This window comes from Solenopsis invicta, chromosome 12, assembly GCF_016802725.1.
Source record: "Solenopsis invicta isolate M01_SB chromosome 12, UNIL_Sinv_3.0, whole genome shotgun sequence".
Lineage (NCBI taxonomy): Eukaryota > Metazoa > Arthropoda > Insecta > Hymenoptera > Formicidae > Solenopsis > Solenopsis invicta.
Window position 1 is genome coordinate 6,527,937 of NC_052675.1, and position 16,945 is coordinate 6,544,881.

The following is a 16,945-nucleotide window of genomic DNA, read 5'->3' on the forward strand; positions in this document are numbered from 1 at the left end:
TTAATAAGATATAAATTATGTTATAACTCAATAACGCAGTTGTCTATTTCGTTGGGTAACTTTCAACGACCAAGAAGCCACATCTAACGTATATGCGGGAGGGTTCCGATAGCGCACATCCCGATAACCCACCAACCAATCATCTTGACTTATCTAACCCAATGGAAAATCTCTAGGCATCTGCCATTGTGAGTGGTTTGTGTGCTATCGGGATGTGCGCTATCGGGACCCGCCGCGTATATGCTCCGTTGTGATTCCTGCATTTAAATTGCGCGATGTAGGGGACACTCCAAAGATGGTAAAAACTTTGCCTCCCTCCCGCCGTTTTGCCTCATCATTCCTTAATAATCTTGTTAATATTAAACTAGAGAGATATTCGACCGATACATGTAACATACAATTTCAAATAAGAAGGCCTATTCGGTCATAGCTAGATCTTAGTGCTTTATATATACGTGTGATTTTATATACTTTCTAAGACTCAACCAAACTGCGCGCCGTTACTTTCGGTCATATAACACAGTTATGATCAAATAAGAGTTAGTAATATCACCTTTATTAAATTAAAATTAATTTAATAATACTTGATGCTTACTAGCATCTATATTAACCCTTTATTCCTCTTGTTAATATTAATTTTAGTCCAGTTCAGTGTCGCGCTTAGATAATTTAAAATTATCTAAAGATTTAAAAAGTACATGCAAATGTATCTTAGATAAGATAAAAATGATTTAATTTTAATTTATCTAGATAAAAGGTAAAACTATACAGGTTGTTCATTAATGATTGTACCCACTTTTTACCATAGGAGCTTGATTTATTGTTATGTATTGATATATATTTCTAACATATTATTATATTAGAAATAACAAATGCGTGCTCCTATGATAAAACGTGGAGACAATCATTAATGAACACCCTGTATATGCATGTATCTAAATAATTTTTAAATAATAATGTTACAGAGCAAAAGAGCTTGGAACATGAAAACAACAAATATATATTTTTATTTCTACATCTTTATTTCTTAAAAACAAAAGTTCTTCACAAATAATTTAATATAATAAAAAATTCTTTTTGAATTTAAATCAACACGCAAATAAAAAAAAATATATAAATCACAATGACTGACAAAATGTCTTGTAATTTCAAATTTAGTTTTGGGACAATTTTTATATTGCACTACTATTAATTTGTGTAAATTTGGCAGCTTCCGCTATACAAGATGATTCAGTACGACCCGCATAAGCGCCCGCGTCGATGAGTTGCGCTGCCTTTCTTTACCATGTCTGCACGGCCTATGATTCGCTAACTTTATTCTATTATAATTCAAAAAGTAAGCGTCGGACAAAATTTTCGTATAGAAAACATTGTTTCAGAATTTATCCAAGAACACGTCTGTACAAGGACACATGGGTCGATGTGGATCGCTCTGTATATTGCCAGTATTAAAAAGCCATTTTATATCACGTATACTATAGATTTCTAGTACCGGCAATAAACAAATTGCAAAACGCAACCCTAATTTTATCACTTTAAAAAATTCTGTTTAAATAAATAATAGCTTGAAGGTTGAGGCTAAGGACAACACTTTATTTTTGTTATTATTGACATTATCTTAGATAATTTGAAAAAAATAACACTTCTTTTATTTAAGATAAAGATAATTTACATTATAAAAATCTAAATAAACATAAGATAAACTATTTCTTTATCTACATAATTATCTAAATAATTTTGTACAGATAACGGCAAATACTGGTTGTACAATTATGTATATAGATTATGGATATAAAAAATGCAATTAAAAAGCAATTATTTTGTATACGTTTTAACCCGGCGTGAGCTAGGTAGATAATTGCAAATTCGGCTGCTAGGTAGGGTGTGACATACCCAAATTTGTTTGGCTGATTTTTTCATACTAATTTTAAGAAATCTTATTTAAAAATATTCCTTACAACATAATGAATCTCCCATCATATAAAACAATAAATAAAATATTCAAAATTGTTTTCAGCTATTTAATGCAAATAAAACAAACAACGGTAACTAAATAAAAATGAAAACACAAAATCGGTCGGGTGTGACATACCCAACCTAGCTTACCGCTGGTTAACATAGTTACTTTTATTTTCAACATGAATATAAACTTCCGATTGGTTTGAATTAAATTTGCCACACACATACTCCAATTTACTTGAACAAGCTAGTTCAAGTATGTTCAAGTACGTCAAACACTTTATTTTCAAGTTGCTTGCGCAAGTCAAAATAACTATGCTGTTTTGTCATCTATGAGGTGTGATCAAAAAGTAAGGTGACTTTTCATTTTTATAAAAAAATATTCATTTATTCATCCAAAATTATGTTATCCCGTTCAAAATAATCCCCCTCTGATACAATGCATTTGTGCCAGCGACCCGTGTGAAGCTGGCACCCCAAAGTAAAAAAAAACATATTTTTTTTAGAGTGCCGGCTTCTTTTCTAATAGTTCTATAGTGCTTGATAATTTTTAGAAATAGTTCCAGCGATTAACCTCAAAAAAACAAGTTTTAAAAATGGGGTGCCAACTTCACGTTGGCACCCCATTTTCAACAAAATTAGAATTTTTTTAAAGTTCCCAGTAGTTTTTGAATAGTTCTATAGTTCCCTATACTTTTTTTTGATAGTTCCGTTTTATTTTCAAAATTATAGAACTTTGAAAATTCATAACTCGGCCCCTACAAAGTACGTAAAACTTTTGTAATTTTCATTTGACAGAAAAAAGTTATTTAACTTTATTTGAGCACTCAGGGAATGCTATTCAGCACACCAAAGAAAAAAACCGGAACTCCGAATTTTTTATTTTTTGGTACTTTGAAATTTTTCGTGACGGACCCTACTGAGTACGTAAAACTTTTGTAATTTTCATTTGACTGAAAAAAGTTATTTAACTTTTTTTGGGCACTCAGGGAGTGCTATTCAGCACACCAAAGAAAAAAACCGGAACTCCGAATTTTTTATTTTTTGGTACTTTGAAATTTTTCGTGGCGGATCTTACTAATTGTAAGTATAAAACTTTTGTAATTTTTACTTGACAGAAAAAAGTTATTTAACGTTTTAAAAACACTCAGGCAGGGCTAAATAGAACTAAAAAAAAAATTTGAAATCTAAGTTAAAATTTTTAGTACCAAATAATAATAAAATTCTATCTCAGTGTAATGTTAAGTTATCACATATACTTTAACGTTATTACTTCTTCATTTAAAATAAATTTTTTTATTGAATCAATTTTTTATTTAACAAGTGTTTTTTACTGGATAAATGCACGGAAAAATAAAATGACATATTTATTCAAAGAATATATCGATTTATATTTTATTTATTTGTTCGCCATAAACATTTGACTGTGATTGGTCAATTTTTATGGCTTATGACTTATGATACCGACCAATAACTTATTGTAAAAAGCCTATTAAGGACGCCGGGTTACGCGCGCCTCGCCACTGCGGAACTTCTGAAGACGCCGCGTTATCTTAAGCGCCATCATCGAAGACACCGCGTTCAGTCGAATCCCTTTGACGGCTTATCAAAAAAGCCGAGATCTATTGTTTTCGAAAAACGTCGCAGAGAAGACTGTGAGTGTGTTGCGTATGCATGTGCGCGCGAGTATGCGCGCGTGTATGTGATTCAAAATAAATTCGATGTTCAAGCAGTGCAGACAAAACAGTCCTTCGAGCGTGCGAGTTGTGTGAGCAATAATAAAGTTTTATTTGTTGTGTAAGAAGTTTTACGTGTGGCCTTACCCTTGGTAAGTATTATCTTAATCTCCTATATTTTAATAAATAAAATAACATTTTTTGATATAATAATAAATAAAGCTGTGATTATGTGAAAATGCATGTTTTATATTAATAATATAAATACAAAACGGCTTGCATATCTACACCAATTACGTAAAAGCAAAGCGTTAGAGCCTACTTTTATTTTGCATATTTTGCATATATATACCTTTTTGAGCATATTTCTTGTAAAATTGCATATTTTGCATCTCATGCAAACATCTTATTGTTAGTATTTACAGTTCTGTAAGAAATTAAATATTTTAGATTTAGTTTTGTATTCAAATAATCGTTCAAATAATCGTTTTGTGTTAATATTTTATGTATTTTTTGCTTAAAGTTAATTAATTTATTTATTTATTATATTTTTACAATTATTTCTTTTTGTGCTTTTTATTTATTAAATGTATACATTGAATATTTTTGCATATTTTTACCAAATTTTGTTCATAATATGTGCATATATTCTTGTTTTTGCGTACATGTAATTCACAGCTTTAATAAGAGTTATATTATTTTCAGAAATCTGTCAAATTCAAAATTGCGCAAAATGACTGCAAAACGAGGTTACAATAAGGATAAATTAGTCAAAACTTTAAAACATGACAATTTTAGGACAATAGATGAAACTGGAAAGGTATTTTTTCCATCGCACCCAGTTTACAAACTTATTTCCGAACAGATGCTGAAAGAAGAATCTGAAATACATCACAAACACATTTACACTATTATTAAAGGAAATAGAGGAGGAATGTATAATTTGTTGCTTGATCATTTTCAAATCAAAGTAGACGTGGATGACGAGACATTTTGTAATGATCAATCTTGGAACATGTCCATTCAAGGATCACCAGCAACAAAAGCAAAAAAGCAATTTAAATTAATTATTGCAGCTGAGAGATGGGCTGAAATTAAAAATAAAAAAAAAACAAAGTACGGTGACCGAAAATATCACATTCTGAAACCAGGTGAATGGACAAATTTATTCGCACAGAAAATTTGGGAGCAACACAAAATATATTGTTGCTTTGCTTTCAAATATGCAAAATTATATTCGAGAGTTGAAGCAAAATGTTATGCAAGATTCAAAGGAACATGTACAGAGTGCGGGGCTAGATTGTCAGGAAAAATGTTAAAAAAACCATCTGCAAACAAAGATGCTATATTCGATTGTGTTTTTACAAACTTTGTGCCGGAAATTTTGCATACTAAGAAAAGACAATTGAAAGGTTTTTTAAGAGAAAATATAGCGAGTAAGCTACTGGACGAGAGAAAAGATGCAGCAATTTGGCGACGTGAAGAAGCGGGTAAACTCATGGAATTTGAAGATAATATTCCACCAACTCTTTACAGTGCTGCAGTATTACGGAAAGCTAAGCAAGAAGAAATGGACAAGCGACTACAATTAGCAGAATCTGATCCAATTGTTAATTTAATTAATGCAGCACAATCTACACATCATCACATCATCCAAAACGTTAGCGGACTACCTTTCTTTTGTATGTACTGGACAAAAGAACAGCTTGCTCTTTATAAAGTACAATATAAAGAAGATCCATTTATGTTTATGACTGTTGATGCCACGGGTAGTATATGCAAAAAAATTGTTTATGATGGTGGAAAGTCACCGCACTTATTTCTGTACCAAATTATGTGTGTTTCCGAAGAAGGAAGTTTTCCGGCGTTTCAAATGGTTTCTTCTAAACAAGATGTTTCCACAATATCTTACTTTTTTACGGAAATAGTCAGAAGCGGCGCTCCTCGACCACGAATGATAGTAAGTGATTTTGGCTGGGCTATAGTGATTTCTGCCGCAGCAATTTTTGCAGAAAGCGGAAATCTACGTAATTATCTCAGGGATTGCTACGAAATAATAGTCCTGCAGAGGTTTCGTGCTTTACCTACGTGCTTCGTTCGACTAAACGTCAGCCATTTCATCGCAATGATTTGCCGATGGAAATGCCTAAAAGGAAAACCTCCAAAAGTACGGCAATTTTTTATTCGCAGTTTGGCTATTGCATACCAAATGGATGTTTTGGTTGAAGTCGAAAGTTTTCTCTCATCAGTTTTAGTGATAGCAATGAGTGAAGACATAGGAACTACTGAAAAAGATGAGATATTACCTTCACAAATTCACCTGACACGAGTAAATAATGCAATTAAAGGAAGCAGCTTCGAACCAGTGGAAGACGATCACCTACAGTTTCAAAATGATGACGACAACAATGAAGATAGCATGTACGAAGAAAATTCATCCGCTACGTGGGTTGAGTGGGCAAATTCTCTTTATGAATCAGCTAGCAGAATTGCTACCGAAGCCGTGAAAGGTTCAACTGTAAATGCGTTTTACAATCCAGAAGCTGCGAAAAAAATCGTTTTTTTAATGTCATACCTACCATTATGGACAGGAGTTTTACGCCCCTATATGAACACTGGAAATGCTATTACTACATCTTCATCTGTAGAAGTAGAATTTTCTGATATAAAAAACCGCACTTTTAAAGGACAATTGCCATTACGAACAGATAAGTTTATTTTGACTCATATTAGTACACTTAACAACAAACTAAGCCTGTTTTCCGGTAAATGTAATAAAATTAGAAAGGATTTAATGAACGAAGAAAAACTGTCATTAAAAAACGCGAGCAAAAAACGAAAAAGAAAATGTAGCATTAAAGAACCCAATATTAATACATACGTCGAATCAGAAAACTGGCACGGTTTGGAAAATATAAATCACAATATTCAGAAAGAACAAGAAGTAAAATATCAAATTGAAAAAATTACAGGATCAGAAAAAAAAACTCATTAAATCAAGAAATTGCTAATTTAACGGACAAGACAAATGACACAGTTATAATTAGTACAGATTTAAAAGGATCAGAAAAGGAAAACTCAGACCAAAAAATTGCTAATTTAACGGACAAAACAAATGACACAGTTATGATTAATACAGATTTAAAAGTATTGGATAATATTCAGCCAAAATCAAGAAGACTTAAACGATCTAATTATTTAGATCCATGCCCTGACTGGAATTTTATCCAAACAAACAAAATAGTTGGCATTCCAATATTAAAAAATGGAAGTTCCTGCGAACCTGTTCGTATAAATAAAATGAAAATGATAGTCACTCAAATATGTGCGTTCGACTCTATTATTCAGGTTGTCATGAACGCGTTAGCAATGTATGCTACGTATAAACAATTAGCACAACCATTCAATAAAACTTTCATACTAGCTGATGCAATCTTGACGCGAGGAAAAATTTGTAGTAGTGACTATTCGGACCGAGCGAGAATATTGTCTAATATTCAGCTTTTTAAAATTGATGAATATACCCGGGGATTATCTTCATTGAACGCTAACTGCAATGTTGGCGAATTAGCAGAACATATGTTCCAAAACATGTCAAGTGTCATCAACATAAAACATTGCGCTTATTGCATGAATAATATAAGAAGAACCCTAACGACTTGCAGCATAAATATCGATATCATAATTGAAAACGGACTTGACAGTATTCAGAAAGCAATTGAAGATATGCCGATGAAATATACAACCTGCACATTATGTCAAAACATTGCTGAATATTCCAGAGAATATGGACCACATCTAGTCATTGACATAAGCGAGATTACTTCTGATGGATATTACCAAAAATATATTCAGCGAAATAACACATTAAATACTATTAGCAAGTATGTTAATGTCGAAGATCGTTGTTACTATTTAGCAGGTTTAGTACAATATAAAAGAAGTGATATTGGCTCGAATAACGGGCATTACACAGCAATCACGTACACAGGATTTGGTTGGTATGAGTATAACGATCTTCAAACAAAGAAAACAATTGTAGGTCCAGAATTAGAGATCACTCCGCACGTATTATTATATGTTTTAAACGAAAATTAAATAATTACTTTTATAAAAGTATTTTTCTAGCATTTCTTACTCTATACAAAGAGAAAAAGTTAGTCTTTATTAGACAGAAATATTGTTAAATTAGCATTACTTGGTTACTATTATACAATTCTGACAACAATTTAACAATACTTACGTATATCAGCGATGACAATTATTATGGGACAACCATACGCTTTAGTTAAAATAAATATTCCTATTGATAATAGAGCTGTACGTATTTGCATTTCTGATATGAATACATATTGATAAATTTACTGGATTGTATAGCAATAATCAAACTATATTATAGTCACATTAACAATATGTCAAACTAATAAACACTAAATTTTTCTTTCCACGTAAACAAAATGTACATAATTCTTTCATCAATTACATCTATTGTTTATTACTGTCCGCGTATAATCATACTATGTACTAAGTTTGTTTATACTAAATATTTCAAATAGAAAATTTCTATCTATTGTAATTACTCTAAAAAATCAACTTGCAACAATGACTTTTAAATATAACTAGCTATAACTTTGGGATTTCAAAGATCACAATTTTCAGAATAAAATAATTTTATACTGGTTGTGATATGACATAAATATACAGATTAATATATTAGGTACTTTTTAATTTTTTTGGTTTTTTTTTGAAAGATCTGCTTAACACTTAATGAGTGCTCCAGAAACGTTAAATCACTTTTTCGGTTAGGTGAAAATTACAACAACTTTACGTACTATTTGCATGTTTTTATGTGCAGTAGCCTCCTCATAGATCTGCACGTTTTAATGTGTAGTACACCTAAGGATCTTTATGTTCAATGTATACAGGGTGTCCCATTTAACTTGAGACAACTAAATATTTCGAAAAATAAGCATTGTACGAAAAAATGTCCCAAATAAACTTTTAACATTATCAAGGGGGACGTCTGCCTGTGTAAAAATTAACCCACCCCCACCGCCCCTTAGGGGTGGGGCGGGTGTCAACTTTGAAATTTCAAGTGGGAACCCCCATTTTTTATTGCAGATTCGGATTCCTTGGAAAAAAATACGTAAGTTTTGTCCGAGACATTTTTTCGAATCGTGATAGATGTAATCAGTAAAAATTAGTTTTTGCCATTTTCTCTCACCATCGGGGTGCTTTTATTTCGGTGAGTCCCCTCGCCTCTCACCATCGGGATACTTTATTTCGGTGAGTCCCCTCGCCTCTCACCATCGGGGTGCTTTATTTCGGTGAGTCCCCTCGCCTCTCACCATCGGGGTGCTTTATTTCGGTGAGTCCCCTCGCCTCTCACTATTCAATTACAATAAATGCTCGAAATGATGACCTTCCATTTCGATGGTGAGAGGCGAGGGGACTCACCGAAATAAAGTACCCCGATGGTGAGAGGCGAGGGGACTCCCCGAAATAAAAGCACCCCGATGGTGAGAGAAAATGGCAAAAACTAATTTTTACTGATTACATCTATCACGATTCGAAAAAATGTCTCGGACAAAACTTACGTATTTTTTTCCAAGGAATCTGAATCTGCAATAAAAAATGGGGGTTCCCACTTGAAATTTCAAAGTTGACACCCGCCCCACCCCTAAGGGGCGGTGGGGGTGGGTTAATTTTTACACAGGCAGATGTCCCCCTTGATAATGTTAAAAGTTTATTTGGGACATTTTTTCGTACAATGCTTATTTTTCGAAATATTTAGTTGTCTCAAGTTAAATGGGACACCCTGTATAATGAAGTAAAAACATAATATAAACTATGATGGCTAGTTATCACAGTTTATGGCGAACGAATAAATAAAATATAAATCGATATATTCTTTGAATATATATGTCATTTTATTTTTCCGTGCATTTATCCAGTAAAAAACACAATTTGTTAAATAAAAAATTGATTCAATAAAAAAATTTATTTTAAATGAAGAAGTAATAACGTTAAAGTATATGTGATAACTTAACATTACACTGAGATAGAATTTTATTATTATTTGGTACTAAAAATTTTAACTTAGATTTCAAATTTTTTTTTAGTTCTATTTAGCCCTGCCTGAGTGTTTTTAAAACGTTAAATAACTTTTTTCTGTCAAGTGAAAATTACAAAAGTTTTATACTTACAATTAGTAAGATCCGCCACGAAAAATTTCAAAGTACCAAAAAATAAAAAATTCGGAGTTCCGGTTTTTTTCTTTGGTGTGCTGAATAGCACTCCCTGAGTGCCCCAAAAAAGTTAAATAACTTTTTTCTGTCAAATGAAAATTACAAAAGTTTTACGTACTCAGTAGGGTCCGCCACGAAAAATTTCAAAGTACCAAAAAATAAAAAATTCGGAGTTCCGGTTTTTTTCTTCGGTGTGCTGAATAGCACTCCCTGAGTGCCCCAAAAAAGTTAAATCACTTTTTTCTGTCAAATGAAAATTACAAAAGTTTTACGTACTCAGTAGGGTCCGTCACGAAAAATTTCAAAGTACCAAAAAATAAAAAATTCGGAGTTCCGGTTTTTTTCTTCGGTGTGCTGAATAGCACTCCCTGAGTGCTCAAAAAAAGTTAAATAACTTTTTTCTGTGAAGTGAAAATTACAAAAGTTTTATACTTACAATTAGTAAGATCCGCCACGAAAAATTTCGAAGTACCCAAAAATAAAAAATTCGGAGTTCCGGTTTTTTTCTTCGGTGTGCTGAATAGCACTCCCTGAGTGCTCAAAAAAAGTTAAATAACTTTTTTCTGTCAAATGAAAATTACAAAAGTTTTACGTACTTTGTAGGGGCCGAGTTATGAATTTTCAAAGTTCTATAATTTTGAAAATAAAACGGAACTATTGAAAAAAAGTATAGGGAACTATAGAACTATTCAAAAACTACTGGGAACTCTAAAAAAATTCTAATTTTTTAAAAAATGGGGTGCCAACGTGAAGTTGGCACCCCATTTTTAAAACTTGTTTTTTTGAGGTTTAATCGCTGGAACTATTTCTAAAAATTATCAAGCACTATAGAACTATTAGAAAAGAAGCCGGCACTCTAAAAAAAATATGTTTTTTTTACTTTGGGGTGCCAGCTTCACACGGGTGTGCCAGCGCTTTTTCCAGTTGTCAAAACATTTCTGAAATGCACTTTTGGGTATTGCCTTGAGCTCCTACAGCGATGCAACCTTAATCTCCTCAATCGTCGCAAATCTTCGTCCTTTCATAGGCCTTTTCAATTTTGGAAAGAGGAAAAAGTCGCAGGGGGCCAAGTCTGGTGAATACGGTGGCTGAGGCATGATGATAGTATTGTTTTTGGCCAAAAAAGTACTCACTAGTAACGACGAATTTCGCTGTCACACGTGTCATACCCAAAACATCCGTTAAAATTGATTGGCATGAGCCAAACGATATGTTAAGATCATCAGCTATTTCTCTAATCGTGATTCGACGATTTTTCAACACAATTTCTTTCACTTCCTGAACATTTTCGTCGGTTTTTGACGTGCTGGGGCGTTCAGAGCGAGGTTCATCGTTAACATTTTCTCGGTCCTCTTGGAATAACTTATATCATTTATAAACAATTTTTTTGCTCAAAGTTGACTCACCGTACGCCACTGTCAACATTTCAAGAGTTTTTGAACACTTAATACCATTTTTTACACAAAAATTAATACAAACTCTCTGCTCCATTATTTTCAACGGCAAAAAATCGCCGAGCACGCAAACACGAGTCTAACCTTTATGCCTCTCACATAAAAACAACACATGCTATATAGTCAAAACTGTGAACATATGATCGTGACAAGTGTACCAACACAAAAAAAAAAATTTTTGAAATTAAAGTATACAGAGCGCGCGAATTCAAAAAGTCACCTTACTTTTTGATCACACCTCGTACATCATAAACATAGTATATACAGACTACGCAATCGAGCGCAATGGCGGAGCAAATTATCATTAAAAACGTATATTGTTGTATTGTAATTCTCTTTATATTAATTCTAAATATGACAAGCACTCTTGCGCATGCATACTTGATTAGTTTACTTGAACGTTTGTGACTAGATTAACTTTAAAATCATGGCGACACTTATGATAGCCGTTCTATTTAAAATATAGGAAAATATGTAAAAAATGAATATATTTATGAGTTTTTATATATATTCTTAATAATAAATATAAATAAATATATATATAAATTATATATACTTACCTTTTCCAAAACTCTTGAAAAGCATTCATCTCAACAAATCCTTTTTGCTCACCGGCTGCTGCCAGAAAAAGTGGTATTTTCCAGTACAAGGGTAAGTCGCAAGCCTACACAATAAGAAAAAAAAAAACAAATCAATATTTATTCTTTATTACTTTCTTTTATATAAAAAAATAGATAATATGACAATGCAATTTATTCTAAACTCATATACTACGATTGATTGAAACAGTAAACACAGACATATAACTATTATATAACATATAATAATTTAGACGGTAATATAGACATTATTATAGTTATATTTTTTACTGTACAAATGATGCTTTTATTCATATATAACAGAGTTATTGCAAAACAGAAAAAAATATTCTATAACTTTTCCAAATTTTTCAGATTAATTTGAGAAAAATAATGGAGCTCTTAATAAAAATAAGAAAAAAAATATTATAATTTTCTATTAGTAGTAGTAGTGCTTTATTCCCTTTGCGGGATACACTGCGGACCTCCGCTCCGCTTACAAAATACCTATGCTTTTCGCATCTTTTCATTCCGCACAAGAGAGAAGAAAGAACGAAGTACACACTCATCCACCCATACATCATTCTACACTCATTCCTTGGACCTCCGTTTCCGCCGCATTTTCCTTCCTTCCTTCCATACTTCCATTCATTCCAAGCAAACCTCCTTCCTCCTTCATCTCCTCCAGTCTCTTCATCCAAACCTCTTCCTCACCCCTCCCATCTAAAACCTCTTCTACCATCTCCGGCCATCTCTTTTCCATCCCCCAATCCATGCATTCCTCCCATATATGTTCCCACGTTGCTCTCCCATCTAACCTCTAAATCCCGTCCCAACCTTACTATCACTCCTGTCTCACTATTCCCTTACCCCCGCCCTTTACCCTTATTCATCCTCCACCATCACCCTCTTCCCTTTCCCTTTATCTCCTCGCACTCCACCACGTCTCACCTTATCCCCTAACACCTGCTTATCAATCGCACTCTCTACACACACGTCAATCACTCTCGCTACCGGAAACGGAAGTCTAAAATTTTGTATTAATTATAAGCAAACTTTTGTAAAAAATATCGAAAATAACAACAAAATAAAATTTTTCATATTTTTAAGCTATTTTTAGGGATTTATAAGACAAAAACTTCGTTGCACTTTTGAGAGAAGCATTTATCTTTTCATCTATTTTTGAAATATTTGAAAATCTGTCAGTCATAATTTGTAATTTCTTTACTTCTAATTATTTTATTTCATTTAATAGTTTTTTATCAAAGGATTCCGCATAAAACCAAGGATTTTTGGCCTTTGACTCATTGATCAAAAGTACACTTAACCACAAAACTCAAAAATAGTTAGTGGTTCTGTTTAAAATATTGTATTTCATATTTATTTAAATAATGAATCAAATCAACTTTCGTAACAAAAGAAGAGACTTTAAACAATATTATGTTATTCATACATACATGAAAATTATATGTATATCCATACACATTTATATCTATATATATATATGTATATATATATATATATATATATATTACTGTAAAAGCCTGAACTACCGTAACTCCAGGGTTGGGAACGTTACCTTAAAAAAGTAACGCGCTACCGTTATCGTTACTGTTTGTAAAAAGTAACTTTTTACCGTTACCGTTACTAACTTAAAAAGGTAACGCGTTACCGTTACTGTTGCTTGGAAAGTAACGATTCGTTACTTTTTCGTTACTTTTTGGTGATGTTAAGATAGGGATTTTTTAATGTCAAAAAAATCTATTCAATACGTGATAAAAAGAAACATTTCATGTTTTTTTGTTTTACAAAATCCGCACAGAGGGACATAAATATCTTCCTATGTCTTTTCATGCCTTTATCTCATTCTTTCTTATGTTGTCTTCAATACACGTGCAACTTCAGATGTTAAAACATTTATGGCCGGTATTCATAGTAAATTCTTATTTCGAGATCATCTTAAATAATGTCTTAAGATGCTGATACGTCTCTCTGATTAGTTAATGGCATCATAAAATGATACTTAAGACAATCTTAAATATAAGAGTGGACTATGAATATCATATGTACCATATGTCTCCATGTGTACATTCAAGAATATGATTCTATCATTGAATATAAATCCTATCGCAATTGCGATTCGTAATCATATACCATATCAAATGATTATGAGTGATAATTAAACATAATTGATCAATACAAAAAGTCAACGTTAACTAATGGGGCGAGTGCTGCCAATCATTTCTCCCACGCTGCGCGCGGGCTGCAAATAATGCCCGTACTGATACCGCTGGCGCGCTGTATGTACGAACGTACTTGTTTAATTTGGCAACTACTAATTATGGGCCGAATTCTGTAAAACGCATGTTGGTTACCAAATGTAAAACAAGCATAAAATAATCATACGTTTTATGAACATAGATACTGCCAGCTAAAGTAACGAAAAATAATGGCTGAATTCGGTTACCGTTATTATAAAAATGTAACGACATTACGTTACCGTTACAGACATAAAAAAGTAACGCTTGTTACCATAAAAAAGTAACGAAAACGGTAACGGCTTTACAAGTAACGCGTTACTTCCCAACCCTGGGTAACTCCTAAGATTTTCCAATAAAACCTAAGATTTACCAACTCTTACTGGTAAAAGTCCGAACAGTTCTATAATCATCGTTCATTTCGAACTTTTACCACCATTCACTTAGTAAATCTTAGGATTTACCAACATGAGTTGGTAAATGTAAGAATTTATAAAAAAGGGACAATTTTTTCGGGTTTTATCATTAGAATTTAGTACATGCTAGGTTTTACTAGTGACGGCTGGTAAATGTTAATTTTGGGAATAAAACAATGAGTACTTCTTAATCATTTATTTCAATTAACTATCAGTCAAAACCTTACATATTTTTATGTATCATATGAGAGTAATTATTAATCATGTATATTACTAATCAGTCAAATCTTTACCTATATTGGTACGGGTAGCGGGGGGCTGCAGAGTACGAGACGATGCGCCGAACACGTTATGACATGTCTTTTTCAACATTTACTGTGCCTTTAAGGTAAATCTTAAGATTTACCAAGTGAATGGTGGTAAAAGTTCAAAATGAACGATGATCACAGAACTGTTCGGACTTTTACAGTAACATGTAGATCCCAATAAACATTGGATATTCTATGTATATACATGTAATGTTCGTGATGTGAAAAAAAATATTTTGTATTTGTCATGTACATACATAAAATATTCAGAAATGTATATATATTTATAAATATTCATAGAATATCGTACGGGTATACGTGGTATGTATATTCATTCAAGATGATAGCTAAAATATACATAATATATATGTCATATACATTTCATGTACTATATATACATCAAATGCGCATACTTGCGACATACATGGATGTATATACATTTATGAATATTCATAAAATATCGTATGCATATTCATTCAAGATGAAAGCTGGAATATACATAAAATATACGTCATATATTAATAAAATTGGATCTTGCCTTTATATACAGAAACTTGTTGAATATAAACATAGAAACCAATCGTAATCGTATAAGTTAATCTGCTTTTTTTCACTGAACGCAGCCATGATAATCAAAAAGAGCAGTGCAAGAAAACAAATTATATATATGCAAATTTTTAATAATAATTTAATTTTAGATTAGATTGCCATTTCTTTTTATTTCAACTCGCATTAAAGTCCACGGCCAGACCTGCAAAAATAGCTAAAATATAACAATTGAAAATCAGCTCGGAACGTAAAACATTATTGATATAAAAAGCACATGGCAAAAATTATTTTTGCAACTAATTTGTTTATAATAGCTATAATAATTAAGAAAGCGTCATATGTTTCTTTAGTAATTTTTACCGTAGAATGGATTGGTGCAATCAGATTTCCTCTACAGTCTATTTTTAATAATTTGTTTATAACAATTAGTTGCAAAATTAATTTTTGCAGTATGCTTTTTACGTCAATGTCTTTTCATACTCCAGTACTATTTTCAATTGTTATTTTTTGACTATCTTTACTAGTTTAGCTATGGGGAAAAACAGGTTTAATTATTTATATAGTTTATTTTAAAAATATCTAAAGCTAAATAATCCAATGGTTAGTGAGTATTCGCGCGATACTCAACACGCGAGTTTCTTTTTGTTCAAATCAGCTTTACTTCAAATATAACTTTTTATTAACCATCTCTCAAGTGTACGTTTAGCTCAGTGTTAGGGTACTAAGTTATCGTTCCGAAGATCTTAGGTTCAAATCTCGGCACCGATGTGTTTTAAAAATTTATAAAATAATTCGTAATTGTAATTAGTAAAATAGAATCTTATATGCAAAACAGTGAATACAAGTTAAGCTATAAGAATAAGATATGTCAACAAAATTTTTTTTTCAATATTTAATAACTAAATATACATAAAATATACATTAAATGTACACTAAATATACATAGAATGCACAATAAATATATATAGAATGTATATTTTGAATGTACATAGAATATACATGAAATATTCGTCAAATATACACATGTATATTGCATGGATGTACAGTGCACATACAGCGCGTTACATTTGCATATACCTACGATATCCAATGTACGTCGTTTGTGTATTACTGTATGTGCATAGGATATGCAATATCCACTAAAGTATATGCAATGTATATACATCGCTTGTTAAAATCTCTCTCTCTCTCTCTGCGTGTGTGTGTGTGCGCGTGCGCGCGCGCGCGCGCGTGCGTGCGTGTGTGTATATTTGCGCGCGCGCGCGCGTGCGTGCGTGTGTGTATATTTGCGCGCGCGCGCGCGCGCGTGCGTGTAAAATGGGAAAGGTGGAGTAGTATGCAACTATTTAGATCTAAAAGCATAATTCGAAATGTTGAGTAACAAGAAGTAAACATACTTATTTTCACATATTTACTCAGCCATTTATTCACTTACACATATGAATGCGCGCACATACAACAAAATCATATTTAAAAACAAATTGTTAATTCTGCTTGAT

The 16,945-nt window shown here is 32.3% G+C and overlaps 1 protein-coding gene across 9 annotated transcripts in view; it reads right to left on the reverse strand.

The window, feature by feature from the left end:
• The window catches only part of LOC105206198, a 134,143-nt gene that overhangs the window by 42,296 nt on the left and 74,902 nt on the right, over positions 1 to 16,945 (reverse strand). For all 9 annotated transcript variants that reach the window (XM_039456094.1, XM_039456097.1, XM_039456101.1 and 6 more), the window contains one exon: positions 11,898 to 12,001. In XM_039456094.1, the coding sequence (XP_039312028.1) occupies positions 11,898 to 12,001 (104 nt within the window). The remainder of the gene's footprint in view (positions 1 to 11,897; positions 12,002 to 16,945) is intronic.